This window comes from Antrostomus carolinensis, unplaced genomic scaffold (assembly GCF_000700745.2).
Source record: "Antrostomus carolinensis isolate BGI_N321 unplaced genomic scaffold, ASM70074v2 scaffold12602, whole genome shotgun sequence".
Classification (NCBI taxonomy): Eukaryota; Metazoa; Chordata; class Aves; order Caprimulgiformes; family Caprimulgidae; genus Antrostomus; species Antrostomus carolinensis.
The window spans coordinates 44540-60674 of NW_010297654.1; the positions used below are offsets into that span (position 1 = coordinate 44540).

Consider the following 16135-nt stretch of genomic DNA (forward strand, 5'->3'; position numbering starts at 1 on the left):
ATGTTTGTGACCCTTCATTATTTTGGAAGGGAAAGCATATGATAATTTGAAGGTTCTACTTGAAGTTGAGCTTCTGGAGTTATACTGAGCACATAGCTGACTTGAAGAAATAAAGCCCTCAAAATTAAAAACTTCTAAAACATTTAATTGCAAACACAGAGGAAGATCAGCTGCTTTTAAAAGTAGTCTTGAATTCAAAAACCTTGGGATGCATGTAATGTAATGTACTAATGTAATGTATGTCAAAACCAGAGAAACCTTATAAGTGAAATAGAGTTGGGAAGGCTCTGTCTGCACTGATACACTGTGAAAAATTACAACAAATCAATAAAAAGAGCAAATCAATGCATGTAAATTAAAAGTCCTGCAAGGATGTTTGTCTTGAGAAATAAAAGGTGGTATTGCAGTGCTGTAGCTTAACTGCAAGCATAGACTAATACTTAATAAACCCACTAACTTTTTAAAATGTAGATTTTGAGTTGAAGTTCCTCTAAGATTTCAACTTGTCATATTTATTGAGATTTCCAGGTTAGAGTTACATTGGGGAGAAAAAAGCAGCTGAGGATAAATAGTATCCCTTCTGAACTAGAAATATGCTATAATTTTTTCCCTTTTTAAGGAGGATAAAAAAAATCTGTATAAGCCCATTAGTGTTTTGTAAAACTACATCATATCCACATTTAATGTGCAGAAATTAAAATGGATTTTTCTTGAAAAGTAATGCAAGTCCTAAGAAACAAAAGTGAAATTACATAAACAAATGTCATGCCTCCTAAAATGAATAAAGCTCTTTCAAAGGTCTCTTCCATAATTTTCTTAAGACCTAAAACTTAAAAAAAACCCCCAAACAAACCCCAAACCAAAATAACAACAAAAACCCCCCAAACCTCCCAAAACCAAACAAAAAACCCCAAAACCATCCCCCAAAAACCCCCAATAAAACCCAAAACCCAAACACCAAAGCACAAACTCCTAAAAAAACCCAACTTGATTTTCAGGCCAGTGCTCCATTGTACCTGCATCATATGCTTCCAGCATATCTTGTGACATCTCACAGCTGGGAGCTCAGACGTTAACATCCCACAGTTACTGTGCATTATGCTGTATATTCACATCCTAACTTGTGCTACGTAAATGACATTTGCTTAAAAAGACGTTTGCTTTGTGGGACAAGAGCTAGCTGCTCAAGTGTGTGGTTTTCTGTGTTTTCAAGTCCTTTTGTTTGGGGAAGGGGCAGGCAGGTGAATTTAGAGACTTGTACATCAGATGTTTCTTTGACTGTCCTCCTGCGTGTGGTCTGACGAGGAGGCATCCACGAGGAGGAGGAATCGGCTGTGGTGACATTTTATAGCTGTGAGGAAGCTGCAGAGCTGTGAAAGAAGGGCTTATTGTGGCTGCAAGGGGATGAAACAAAAGCTTCTTGGGTAGCAAAGCTATTTCGTGGTGTCCTTTCTTTGCATTTTGTTAATAAGATGGGTCTGAGAAGAGAACCAGACCTGTGCCGTTTTTCAGGTACAGCTTCGTCTGCTCCTGGATAGCACCTTAGCTGTTGAGCATAAAACCTGGTTTTACTGACAAAAGAATAATATTTTCAGGGATGCTTGTCACTTAGTGAGATAGGATTGTCACTAGCCCATAGTTCTCTGCCTCCTGGCACCAAATCTTGCTGGTACCCAGATTTAAACACTTGATCAAATTGTTGCACTGGAGGTGAGCAGTGGTGATTGCCAGTCCTGTGTTTGTGTCCAGTGGCAAATAAAGAGAACTTCCCTTGGTTTAGTTGACTCAATATAGGTTCAACTGATGGCAAGATGACTTTGTATGCTGCACTTGCCCTGTTTCTTCTGAGCCAGCAATTGGACATTAACTGTGTTTTGTAATCTTCTAAATCTTTGGAAATAGGTACTCTGTCAAGATGTGGGGCACAATACTTGTTCTTAAGCATTTGTAATTCTTAAACACGTTTCTGTATTCCTGTTTTGCTACCCTGAGTGTAAAATTAGCCCCATAGTGGTTGTTTTCCCCTGTTGCCCACCTATGTAATGTTCTCCTGCAGACTCTGTTTCTTCTTTTTGGCTTTTTCTGTTTTTTAACTTAGGTTTTGTTTTGTTTTATTATGATTGTGTAGGGGTTTCATGTGGGGTTTTTTGTGTTGCTTTTTTTTTTTTTTATTTTGGAGTCACTGAATCAGGAATACCTTTCACATCCGCCCCTGTGAGCTTAGCCAAGGCAGATGAACAAAGATCTCTTGTTGTACACAGCTTTCTCAACAACTCAGGGCACTGTTAATATTGCCCTGTCAAATCAATTTATTCAGAAAGAGAAGCAGCACCTGTCAGGGGAGTACACTGTCTGATAAGCTAGGGTGCTTGGGGGAAGCTGGCCAAGCTTCAGACGGCAAGCTTCATTGCCTGCCACATCACCTGAAAACTTCTGGTTTTCTCCGCTCTGCGGTAACATGTTATACTGGATAGAGTCCCGCTCGAACAGTCATTTCACAAGGGCTTGGGAATTGACTGCAGAACAGCCTGTTACATTTTAGTTACCCATGTTTGAGGTGGATGTCAGTGTGAATTGAAAAATATATTTTAAAGTTCACGTTAGGATATAGTGTCTGGTGTGTGCCAACTTTCTTTTTAATAAAATCACTTCCCGTGGCGTCTGAGCTGTCTTTGGTCTGACTCCACAGAGTGACTTGCTAAAATACTTGATTCATTATCTTTCCTGCTTGCTTGGTTCCTTTCTGTGCTCGCACTTGTTTGTGTCTTCAGAGGAAGGTGAGTATTTTTCTTTGAAAAGGGGTATTTGACAGCATGATTAAGCTTGAAATAACACGCAGATTTGCCCTGGCGAGTTGCCAATAAAATATTTCCCTTGAGGCTTTTTGAGTCACAATTCTATCCCATTATGGGAAGCACTGAGTGATTTAGGGAGTGGGAACAGTTAAATAATGAACAAAACATTATTCTTGGTTCATCATTTGTGCCTGTTCTTGTTGGCGCGGGAACTGAGACTGGGCTTCCTCAAGTCATCCCAACTCTGCCTTGGGATGTTGGAGTTGAGAGCATCTTACAGGTAAGCGATATTGAACTGATGGATTCCTCTGGTTGTACGTTAGAGCTCTGAAAGGCTGTTTCAGATTGGATTAGGAGTCAGGCTGACTGTCAGCAGCAAAAATGCTTTTAACTCATACACTTGAAGACTAGAGTAAAATACTGGATGGTGTCAGGATCTCCAAAAAGCCCAGGGAATGCTCCTGGGCTGCCTTCCAGCCTTTTGTTTGTTTTTCTCCATTTGAGGTGGCTACAGTTGGAGTGTGTATTCAGTAAGTCGTTCAAGGAGGCCCAGTATAGTAACAATTTCCTGAAGCACGAGGAGAGAACCTGCTGTTGTAGTTGTGTGGCTCATGAGTATGGTGGGTAGTTGGGTTTGTCTGATCAGTAAGGTTTGGTTGAAAAACTGACAATGGATGACAGAGCCTGTAGTATTTGCTGCATAATGCTAACAGATAATCCCCATATTTAAAATAATGCCTTTCTTTGGCTTAATTTATTCAAATAGAGATTTAAACAAGATTTAAAAGAAAAAAAAAAAACCCCCCCCCCCCCCCAAACCTCTAAACCTAAGCCAAACCTGTTAGAAAATATTTATCTCAAAAAGATGTAAAAACCCTTCTATGATCAGAAATGCTCTTTCTCTGTCCACTCACTTCAGTAATACTCTGAAACAAATCTCCTCTGGCTTTAGTCCAAAACAAATCTATGAATGTGCCAAAAATGTGATAAATGCTAATCAAATGTAAAATAATGAATCAGCTGTGACATTTTATTATGGAAATTAAACATCGTACAAACCCTTGCCTAAGGAAACTAAATTGTCAGGAAAAATACTAATTTTCATGTGATAATTAAGTTTTCTGTGCTTTTCATTTCCATGTCTAATGTCGTTTCAGTTTCACTTTGTGTAACAGGCATTTGTTATGAAAGCCATTGCAAGCAGGATTTAATTTATGGAATTGAAAAAGATTGCCACTCCCACTTAATTGTAGGAAGATAGAACTGGATGTAGGGAATGGCTGTGCTATTTTGAGGGTCAGAAAGATCTAAAAGGTTGAAAAACTCAACTTGCCAGTGCACTTTACCACAAGCCTTCTAAGCATGTATGCTGCTCTTCAGTGGTATGGTGCCCGTTTTCCTTGCCAGTTCTGGAAGAGTCTGAGTGTTGGTAAATTGTATCTGTTACAAAATACTCCTACAGCTTGTCATCTCGAGGAGTTCCTTGGTTCTCAATGAGAACTATCAGTGGACTGGTGGTCCTGTTCTAGTGATGTAGTCCTAAGGGTGAAATATTAATCATGGTTTTATTAATAATGAAACCTTAGTTTGCTGGGTGGGCCCGGGGGATTTGCCTTCAAAGTGTTTAATTTCTTGACCTGGTGTGGGTATGTATTGAATTAAAAGGGATCTGTAGAATTCTGTGTCTAGTGTCATGTACTCACAAGCATATGTCATACCCTGTTTGTAAAATTCCTGAGTTCTGTCTTGGCAGCAAAAAAGTCTTCTGCATTTCCCCTTTCATAATCATCCTTCCTAATTTCTGTCTCATCTGCATTCCCAGCCAGCTATAATTATCATTATCTTTTGTTGCTATTTGGTTATACTTGTTTTCCTGCAGCAGTTTTCCTCTCTTTGTATTTATAAGTGAGAATAATATCCCTTCTTGAGTATAGTTTTGCCATCCTAGAAGTGTTCTTTCTGTTGACACCCGTAAGACAGGAGGACCTCTGTTTGTTGTGCAATTTTTCTTTGCCCATTCAGTTTGAATTTACCTTTCTTGACAATGAGTGACTCCTGTGTTGCACAGTATGTCAGAAATAGTCTAAGCAGGGTCTTATGGAGTAGTGTTGAACAGACAATCAGTACTCTGATTATTTCTATTGTGATTATGTTTTTCATCCTAAAGTGACATTTGCCTGTTTCATGGTTGTATCACAACCATCTTGTGGTCAGTTGTTATGCACAGAATTTTCTCCTCCTTTCCAACTGCTAAAACTCCTAGCTGCATGCAGAAGTTTTTATTAGTCTCTAAGTGCATAACCTACCACTTTTGTTTCACTGAATTTTTTCTGTCTCTGTTATTCATCAAATCCATGCGATCTTTTCCATAGGTTAGTCCAATCCTCTTGTCTTGGCAGGGTTTCTCAACTCTGAGCTCTCAGCTGACAGATTTCATCAACGTAGCTTTACCTTTTGTGTAAGTGTTACTCGTTAAAATACTAGGTCAGATTGGCGTCAGAGTTTGTCCTTGACATGACAATCCCCAGTAGTAACCTCTGTCTTAGCTTGACTTCATTCCTTGACACTGCCGGTACGCAGATATTTCGAGAGTGTTTCTTGGGAATATTCCGGAGTACTTAATATTTTATCACTTTCAAATTGCACTGTGCAGAAGCAGTACCATATCTAGGGTGGAGTACACAGTTATAATGATATTATTACATTACTAAATACATGTATAGTTTAAAAAATAAGGGTATTCAGTGTAAAAGTATCTATTAAATTTTATTTTAAATAATCCTACTAGTCAGACAGGATACTTGCACAATTACAGCTGTAATACTGATTAACATGAGCAGTGTCCTGACAGTATTATGTTCCGTCAAGCAGATGTGTTAAGGATCTCCCGGATTTTGCCAGCTTAAGCAGGACTAAAAGCATGTGGCATGTAATTTTGAAAAAAGCTGAGCAAGTTTTTATATCACCACAGATGCTACTGCTTGGCCATTTCTGATTAAACCAGTAGTGGTATCCACATTACTTAGGATTGAGTTTTTGTACCAAAGGACCTTGAGCTAACGGTTCTTTTCCTGAGATTTCCTTTTCTTGGAGTTTCTCTTCAGCTGGACATGTTATGGACTATTATTTTGGACACAACATGGGTGATGTTTTCTACTTTGTTATTATCTCTTGTTTAGGTGTCTTGACCTGCCCTGATTCAACTTAAGTCTCAAAACCACGACGCTATCACAGAATGTAATCCCTCGAGTCAGATCATTCTGTGAAAGTTTTCTTTAGTTCTTTCTTCAGTCAGCAAGGTATCTTAGACCAATGCTTTTTGCTTACCTAAGAATCTTGTGAAACTTGGAGACTTAAATTCTTCCTTCCCTCAAATGTCTGATCTTGCTGTTGTCTTTCCGATCCCCTTAAGCACAAACAGAAGATTTCATTCCTCATGTATTGGTTCTTCCATCTTTCTTGTCCTTAGCAGGACACTGTGGTTGCAAATGGTCTAATAACACACTCATGCTGTGCACGTTGCTTTCTGGAGGCTTCAGTTGCCACTCTGGTGGGATAAGCAGTGAATATAAACAGAGGGAGATATCTAAGCTGTCTGACTAGTTTGCAAATTATTGGAATAGATGGGAAGCAAAGGAGGAACAGAGCCATCTGCTTAAACTTGTACTACAGCTTACTAGCAGCTCTACTAGAGCTTTGGTTTCTTTATCCTATCTAGGAGCCATATAGAATTTCATGGGGGGTCTTGGTCAACTTCCCCCACCCCCCAACCTGGCCATTCTCACCCATATATTTTTCACTAGAAAATGAACATCTTGAGTCTTCAGGTTGTTTGGGGGTTTTTTGGGTTGGATTTTTTTTTTAAATTTAAAACCTCTTTCCATTATGCCTCTGGGCAGCTAATACAGTTTGCTAGTGCCTGATTATGTAAGCACCAAGTTTTTGGCAGTTTATACAACAAGATTTCCCTTTGTCATATTACATTTTGTATCATCTTTGAACATGGCATTTTTGGCAGTGTAGAGGAAAATAAGTTGGAAATGGATCTTTGCTACTTTCTTCTTTGCTGTGTTATTTTTGTGTCCTGTTTTACTGTGATTCCTCTGTTTCATGCTTTATAAAGTTATTTGTGAAGTTGTTTTCTGAAATTCTTTCGCTCCAAGGACAGGCAAGTGAAGGCTCAGTGTGGCGCTGTAGCTGGATAAGAGTATTTTTGGCCTTCTACTTTTACCACATAGGTAAAATGAAGAAAGGCACTGTCAAAAAGCTAATGGTATAGGCTGTCATCTCTTTAAACACTGAACAATTTACCTTGACAATGTTACTCTTGCACACTGTAAAGAATCAATACTTTGAGACAAAGCTGCTATGTGTTCCTGTAGGTATTTTGTATTTACGTCTGTCAACAAAGTATGACTGCACAGTGAATGATTGCTGGTTGCATTTAGAGTACTTAAATATAACTTTCTTTTATTAAAACAGATGATCTGTCACAGCTTGTCCACTATACCTTCACAAAGTCAGTGTTTTGACATTATCCAGACTGGCATCTGTAAATACCTGGTAAGTACAATTTTGTCTTCTAGGTTAACTTCCTTGTGGTAAATTTTGTAACAGGCTTATTAAGACTCAAATCCACTTATTCCATATATTTCACATATAATTTCAGCATTTGCAGAAGTTTTCAACAAGATCAGCGGTGTTTTAAAAAATATCTGATAACTGTTGGTATCCAAACTTACACGGATTTTTTTTTGCTCTGATTTGTGGACAGTTCAGCGTGTTTTCAAGCCCACACAGGCGTCAGTGAAAGGCTGCTTGGTTTGGTTTGCTTTTCAAAAGAGCAACCAGCAGCTTCAGATGAGTTTTACAGTCTGTCTTCTAATCCTTCCCATTCCCTGAGCTGAGGATGGGGATGGCAAAGCCAGAGCAGGTTAACAGAATTGTAAGGGACAGAGTTTGCAGTTACCTGTGATGCTGCCTGCCAAGAGGGAGCACCTGTCTGTCCTGTGGAGATTGTCCTGTGATCTAACCAGTATATGCAGTTCCCTGGATGGAGCCCTACTGAAAAATTACTGAACCAAAGCTTCCATAGGGAGTGACTTACCTATAACTGTAGTCAGGATTTTTGGGGGTGGGTGCTGACTTAAGTCACAAGTTTTAAATCAGCTGATGTGCTCTGCTGCAGTGTTCTTTTGAGATCAAACAGCTAAGTGGCATTTTTATAGTTGATTAGATGCTGCCCAGGATCTCTGACTGGATGATGACACCTAACTGGGAAGGAAGGCACCGTGTAGCCAACATCCTGTAAGGGAACTTATTTGAGCAGTCTCATCTACTGGACTTGTATAAATTGAAACGTCTGTGTTCACATCATCTTCCAGGCTGGCTGACTGCTGTGTTTCATCAGCAGCATTGGCTAATTTGATCTTTAGGATGCTTCTTTAAGCAGACATCTGTCTAGCTCACTAGCATTATTTCCTGTTTGTGGTTGGTCAGGAACATCATTATTGGTGCTTACTGTGTAGTGCCTCAGTGTCCTGTAGTATTCAGCAGGGTCTTGGTGACAGCTGCAGTCCATGTTCTGTCACGCAGGAACACCATCCTTCTCCCTCTGCAACTGCCTGGTGCAGGGTCAGCTTGGGACAGTGACCTGTACTCGTGGCCTTGAAATACACCTTGTGTCTTCTGTTGGAAGTACTTAAAAGTTTGAACCCATCATTGTTCTTTATCTTTTACCTCTCATGAGTAATCATACCAATGAAATGCATTCTGCATTTCTGTAGCTTCTACTTTATTGATCTTTCTCTAAACATTTCTAAAAGAAACAGCTGACCTTGTTAAGTGAACCAGCTGCCTCTGTCAGCTTAAAACAATGTGCTTGCAGGTAAGCAAATTAGGTTACTCCAAAACTCCTTCAATTAGGTTTTTAATAAGATAAATAGTGCCACATTAACAATGCATGAAATTTTTTTTTACAGCTTTACAGGACAAAAATCAAGGATACTCAATAGCACTTCAAAATTTAAACTGCTTTCTAATTCACTACCTCTACCCCAAAAAGATTTTTTTTCTAAATTATTTATCATGCCTATAAAATCTTTACATCATCATAACAAGAGCAGAGTGGCACCCCAGCTGTGGGCACACTATATGTTTAATTAGCTTTAATTTGACTTAGCTCATATTGCTCTCATTACTGTTGAGCCTGTCGGATTTCTAAGGAGACTCACCCTGATGATGATCCAGTAGAAGCTTTTCTTTCTGGAGACTAAATCTGAGTTTCCTTCTACCTCAGTGACTGCTCACTGCCATTCAAGACACGGAAGGGCTGCTCTGTCCCATGATATATGCTTAAAAGGAAAGACCTGTTCTGTCCAAGAGGTTCTGTTTGTGCCTGTACAATCTTTCAGAGCAAAGCTCAAAGCAGTGTTGGTTTGTTTTGTTGTTTGGTGTTAAATAGAAAAAAACCCCCACGTTTGAGAGGAGTGTTTATTTAGAGGGGATGGAATGAAGATGCCAGTTAAACCTTCTGTTGGTATGGGTGGCAATTTCTTAGGAAAACAGGGATTTGAAAAAATGCAGTAGTGTGTAGAACTTGAACAGAAACAAAGTAATATATGTCATGATCTGAAGGAGATTCATTCAGCTCTAGACGTGCTTGTACACCAGCAAAAAACCTTGTGTATAAAGTGATGAACTTGGGTTTCTTTGTTTTAATACAGGTCGGATTGGTTGTAATTCCCGATAGCACAGCTGGGTCTGTTCTATGTGCCATAAATAAGCTCTTGGATCAAGCTTGCATCCTAAGTGAAAACCTGCACAAGTTCTTAGCCTCTTGTTGTTACAGTCTTCTGTACTTTCTGCTAACTTTAGACAAGGAGGATGCAGAACATGTACAGAAAAGGTAATACTGCTTTTCTTACCATGTTAATTGTCTCTGCCTTTATACCCACAAGTATTCAGAGATGTAAAATGAAAGGACCCCCTGCCCCACCAAAGAAAAAATCCTCCTAATTTATTTTGCTCTCTGTCTTTTGCTTACTTCAAAACAGTACTTGGATTTAAGAAAAACAACTGCAAAGTTAGCTGGAATTATTTAAAACAATAACGGAAGAAGGTTTCATCTCAAATTGTTCTAGTTAGGTGTCAGAACCATCCTGACTTTAGAAAGGTGGATATTTATACCTTAATCTTTAGCTTTAGCCTTTTGTTTCATTAGATACATTGAAAAGCAACATGTAAAGGATTTGGCTTTATAAGCTTGTACTCTTAACTGACTTGATATTTCAGCTTTAACAAAACTTTTCAGGCATCACTTTATAGACTGCAAATCCATTTGATTTAAAAAACCAAAAGCTACAGATACCAGATATAAATAAGTTTATTTACCTGTATAACAGAAATGTCTTTAAACAGTTTAAATTTCAGAGTTTTCCTCTAACTGTTCCATATACAGGAAAGTTGTTCAAAGCTTATTTAAAATTTAAGACGTGTTTTTTAAAGGCAGGATCCTCCTTCACTGACTGTATTTAATGACTTGCATATCACAAAAAGTTGATTGTTTTGATTTTTTTTTTGATTTTTTTTTTTTTTGGTCTTAAATAAAGATTCAGGTGCACCTGAAGTATGACTGAAACAAAAACCTCTTCCCAGCTGCATCAAGCAGAAATTACTCTGTGTAAGAGCCTCAGCAACATTTGTAGCTCCAGGGCAGAACCTTAATTTTTTTCCAGTGCTGTACATGATTTTGGAATATTTTCAAGTTCAGCATTTTCTGGTACAAATTTTCTTCTTCGGCAGTAATTACAGTGAAGGCAATTGGCATGCCTGAATTCAGAGAGGCACTAGCTCTGAGGTTAGTTCACAGAAGTGTGCTTGAAATACCTGTCCTCGATCACTACAGTCTTTGTTCTGTTTTCCTCTCAGGGACATGCTGTGGGGATCGTGCATTTCTGCATTAGCACTCCTGCCACGATTACTGAGGCTGATGCTGCAGAGTCTGCAAGTGAGCAGGATCTGTCGGGAAGAACTGCCCGTTGTTGCTCAGTTGCTTCGCTTACTGATGCAACATGGTCAGCTCAGGAGCCATATGATCACTAATGAATTTCTGGTGCAACAGATTATCAAGGACATCATGGTATGAAACTTCTTGTTGTTTCCCACAGATTACAAGGGTATACAAGGTTTAAAAAATATTGCAAACAGGAAGAGCAGGTGTTCAGCAAAACACAAGTGATGATTGTCTCTGATTTGTTTTGGAAGTCCAGGCTGTGTAGAAGGCTGCTGCTTGTCCAAGCTGCTGTGGTCACTGCACAGATGAGACAGTTCTGGACAACAGCTGGCTTCCTAACAAAACACCTGTAAGCAGATTACCTGGGCAGCCTGTCTGGGGGAGAGCTGTCCCAAAATAAGAAACTAGTCTGTCCTGTTCATTGGAGCAGGGGTATATAAGTGTAGGAAGACGTTATTAAATCAGATAAACTCTTTTAAATATGTATGGTGCAAAATATATTATCTTTCAAATACTGCAAAACCCAGCGTTTCTGTTCATGTCGACATTCCAGTGGTTTCGAGGTTATTACAGCTGTTTCTCTCTAGAGAAAAAAATCTGATGCTGCCTTCGCACAAAGCTCGTAATAGTTTTGAGCGCAGAGTCTGTATGTCTCCCAGGTGTGAATACCTAAGCCACACATAACCATTAGCAGCTTTTAAAAGGTCTGTTCCCAGAAACACAACCTCGGTGGTGGCGAAAGCAGGTGTAGGAGAGAGTATAGTGCAAGTTCTCTAACAGAGACTGAGGTGGTTGGTTTCCTTTGGTGTTGAACACACCTCAGCCAGTTTCTGTGATGTTCCACTGTGGGTGGGTTGTGTTTGTTGTTGTTGGGGTCTTTTAACCACTTATAAATGCTAAGGAGAGTGAACTACTGGGCAGTGGGCTATGTTGCTCTGTTGGTAGCAGTTCTCCTGTAGACTGGGGTATAGAGCTCTCCTGCTTTAGTAGTATGATGCTCATTTGCATTTTAATTGACTATAAATTGCAGAGTTGGAAAGTAAGCAAGCCACTGTAATTAAGAGTAAGGAAATCACGTCTGGTGTGATTCACGCACTTCATAATATAACACCAACTTAGTGTACCAAGTGGCAACACTTTATCATTTTGGCTTTACAGACATACTATGTTGAAATAAATAAATGAGAAGAATAATGTGGCTGTGTGCAGGTGAACAAGGCCCTCTTGTACCTGTAACAACACACCTGATTAACTGCAAAAACAAAGTGAAGCTGTGCAAGTGCTGTTGGTGAAACAGTTTTACCTTTTTTCCCCTTCTTTCTAGACACTGAAGAGTGGTGAAGTTCAAGAGCAGTGGCTAACAGATCTCCATTACTGTTTCAACATCTACCTTGCCTCTCATCCCCAGGGACCTGCCCCTGTGAACGCGGTATATTAAAGAGGTCGAACTGCATTTATTGTAAAGCATTTACTTCTATTTAGTTTTGAATGGAAGATGATGGAACAAAGCTTGTCAATTTTTTTGTAAGTGAAACAGAATAAAAATTTTACAAAGAACTGCAAACCTCTGTTGCCTTTCTTTTCAAGCAAGCAGACGTGACTGGATGTTGTTTTAGTAGATGTGGTGACCACGGTGGGAGGTGTTAAAGACAATCCACTCTCCTTGAAGCTTAAGTGCTTGCAGAGAAAGAGACTTACATTGACTCCAATCATCTGTTATTTCAAAGCATCATACTAATTTAAAAAATTAGTATTATGTGATACCAACTAGAAGAAAATATAGAAAACACTATACTTGGAAACTGAAGTAACATTTTTTTATTTTTGCTGAGTTCATATTTTTAAATACTTTGTGCTGGGTAAATACTGTACGCTGGCAGCTCCAAAGCTCTTATAAGAACAAGTTTTCTTCTAGAATAGGTCCCAACTTTTCTTGCTTTCTGTAAAAACTCCTTTTGTGCATTTATAACAATATCACCAGTTTTTCCATGTTATTAACTAATCTTGAAGGGTAGAAAACACATCCCTAACAATTTCCATCGACTGTGGAAAGCAATTTATTTACTGAGTGTTTCTTACCAACATCTTTACTTTTCCTTCCAACTCCAGAGCTAGCTAAGAAACAATTGTTTCTTTAGTACAGAAGTGGAGCATGAGGGCTGTTCTTCTGTTCCTGTTTAGATTTTGAAATACATTTAATAATTTTGAGGTGAAACTGAACAGCAGTCTTCCAGAACTGTTACAGCTTTAGTAGTTTCCCTCTCCTTTGAAACTGCGTTGGATGAACACATTCGAAATTCCTGCTTTGGACAACAGAAAACTTCGTCAGCCCCTGCAACTCTACTGTATTGCTGGGCTCAGTGCTTCGTTTTCTGTTTCCAAATGCAATTCGGCTTCCATCCTGTCAGTAAATAAATTAACAGTTGCATTTAAAAACTAATTTGTACACAAAATAAAACGAGTTCAACTCCATAGAATTCTGCTTGGCACATAATGCTGAGATAATACAATACTGAAAATACGTTCAAGTTTAATATGTTATAGATGACTTGTATATTATGAAACAACAGTTGTACCGGAATGTGCTTTTTAAAATCCAAGCATTCAGTTCAGCTTAGTGCTTGAGTCTTGTATTTTTTGACTTTGCAGCAGTGGTTGATCTCATGTTGTATGAAAATTGCTTTGATTTTCCCATGTTCTCCAGCAAATTAACACACTGTAGGTTGTTTACTGTAAAAGAACAAAATTGTTTTGATGAGTAAGTCTAATGGATAAAAAGAAGTTTAATCTACATTGCTCTAGATTTCATGAACAATGAATCTAGCAGGAAAAGAACATGCCTTTTTCCTGCTATCTCATTGTTGATTGTCTGTGAGTTCAGCTTCTGTGGCCCCTGGTACAGCTTGTCTCATTGTTGATTGTCTGTAAATAAGAGTTCAGCTTCTGTGGCCCCTGGTACAGCTTACATAGACTGCTACTGCATGTGTGTAATGCAGCCTGGAATAATGGAGCTTATCTTGAGATGTACCCTCATAAATGAATGGAGGTTTCCAGGCTGACAGGTCAGTCACTAACACAATGCTGAGTTTGCTGAAGAGCAGCAAGAGATATTTCTTGAGCAATATTTATCAGCATTTGGTACTGAGTCATTTCTAGGAGGTAGTCCCCTACTAGTCCAGGGCTAAAGCAAGTACTCTGAATTACTAGAAGCAAAAATGAGTGTCAGCTGACCATTCTCTTCAGTTTTGAGTCTGGCCTCATTCCATGTTCTTTCTTAACTGTAATGTGCTACAGATAATAGATGTGTTTTCCTTTTCTGGTTTTGTAGAGATTGGATGCAAGTGTCTCAGTGCTTGTTCCCATTCTAGAAAGGGTCATCCTAAGTGCAGAGCTGAGCATTTCATTGAGGGGGTGAACCCAGCACATCTGAGGGATGTCTTTCTAATGCCAAGAATTGCAAAAAAAACCCTCCTCCTTTACAATGCTATAAACACACTTTAATGTCCAAAGTGAAACAAAAAAATGGGTTTATCTCTCTGGCCTGCTGCAGAGAGCCTCTTTAAATGCCATTTACTGAACTGCCAAAAGGTACTTATTTAATTAAAAAAAAAAAACCCAACTGTCAGGTTCTAAAATGTTTTAATTGTAACAACCATAAAGGCCCTATTTGCCAAAATATTTCCAAGTGCCTGCCCACTGTCTGTATATCCCATCACACGCTCCTTTTCTGTCACCCTCTGCCCCCCCTTGCTTACTGGGACATTTCCTTTCAGTACCTCCTGTGTGTCCCCACTCCCAAAGTCTCTGCTCTGCTTATGCCAGTAAGTTAACTGAGTTTGGTGCCAGGCCCTGTTACAGACTTGTCGCTGCGAGCTTTTTCCACTGGCTACCTGAACACTGAAACTGGGGCTGACAGTCAGTCTTCACCTTCCCAGCTGTACCTTCTGCAAGGGAAGAATCAAACTGAACAGTCCATTCTGACCTACTCCAGGCACCTACGTCAGAAACAAAGTATCTGGCATTAGCCACTGACAGCTCTGAACTTTTCCAACAAACGTAATGTTGTCATGCACAAAGGCAGTCAGATGAAAAACATGTTATTGTCTTTAAGTAAGGGCTAAAGTTCCCTGAGCTCCTATTAGGTGAATAAAAGTAGGTAGTGTTCTAAAGGAACTGGGCAGAGTTCCTATCACTATCCTATTCGTCACCAAGTTATGAAAGCAAAGGACACTCAAACCTCAAAAGAAAGCCTTTTTATTTCAGAAGACAGGGAGAGCTGTTGTCCCGAAAAGTTAAACGAAAAGAAGCATTATTTGCTAAAGCTCTTTTTAAAATTTAGATTCATATCTGCCTGAAGAGGTGGCAATCAAACACCTGGCTGGCCATGCCTCTTAATTAAAACAGTTTTCAAACAGTGGAAGAAAAAAGCCTCTGTCTCTGAGTGAGGCAGAAACTCACCTACAATTCTAACTCAAGGATAAGGCTACAGTCAGATTTCCTTCTGACTTAAGAGTTTTGCTCAACTAGTTGGAAAATGTATTTTACTTCCCTTTGCAAATTACCTGAACTAATGTCTCCTTGAAGCATTTGCTTTGTTGCCATCTAGCTGTGGCCTGCCTCTGAACTACATGTGATACAACCATGGAGCCCAAATGAGGTCCAACAAGGCACTAAATCTTCACGTGGTGAAGGGCTGCCATTCCTGTAGCTCCCATCCCTGAGTAAGTCCATAATACACTTCAAAAAGCCTTAAAAATGGCATTTAGTAAAAAAGTAGTAGCAGAGACAACCATGTACTCTAACTTCATCGTTAAGCTAGCTGTCAATGCCACATGGATCCAGCCTTTAATGACCTTGGTAGTACTTTCACAATCTCTCTTCTTCGATGCCATTCTGTTTTATGTGGTGTAGCCCCATCTGTCTGTCTGCACAGCTTGACAGTCCTGATTACGCCAACCCTACTGCCCCAAAACCAGTTCCCTACGTAAAATTTCAGTTGCAAACAGAAGTAAGGCTTTCCCAGGAAAGACCTGGTCATCACTACCTGGCTTCTCAGTTAAGCAGAAAATAAATGCAGGATTTTGTTAGGGCCTTCAAATTTACTGCCAGTAAAATTCTATGAAATAATTGAGGCTCTGTGCACAGCACAGGATCTCCATTGTACCTTTTTAGAAAAAAAAGGGCAGAGATCAGATGAGTAACTTTGGCTTTCCAAGTTTTCATCTATATGCTAGACTGTGTATTTCTAACAAAGAGGTGTGGAAATTCTTGGCACATGTAGTGATCTACTCCCTTTACTTCTACAGGACTTGTAAATACTTGTGCT

General features: G+C 39.3%; 2 protein-coding genes across 3 annotated transcripts in view; one reads left to right on the plus strand and one right to left on the minus strand.

Moving 5' to 3' along the window:
* Positions 1-12373, plus strand: part of TEX10 (testis expressed 10) — a 54115-nt gene extending 41742 nt beyond the window's left edge. Inside the window, exons 11-14 of one of the 2 annotated variants that reach the window (XM_010162215.1) lie at positions 7278-7358; positions 9521-9702; positions 10725-10935; positions 12134-12373. In XM_010162215.1, coding sequence (XP_010160517.1) covers positions 7278-7358; positions 9521-9702; positions 10725-10935; positions 12134-12247 — 588 coding nt within the window. In that variant the 3' untranslated portion in view covers positions 12248-12373. The remainder of the gene's footprint in view (positions 1-7277; positions 7359-9520; positions 9703-10724; positions 10936-12133) is intronic. The other variant, XM_010162216.1, reaches the window with a different exon arrangement.
* A 1050-nt stretch (positions 12374-13423) lies between these two features.
* Positions 13424-16135, minus strand: part of INVS (inversin) — an 84392-nt gene continuing 81680 nt past the window's right edge. The window contains 1 exon segment of the mRNA XM_029083547.1: positions 13424-13539. Within this exon segment, the coding sequence (XP_028939380.1) occupies positions 13424-13539 (116 nt within the window).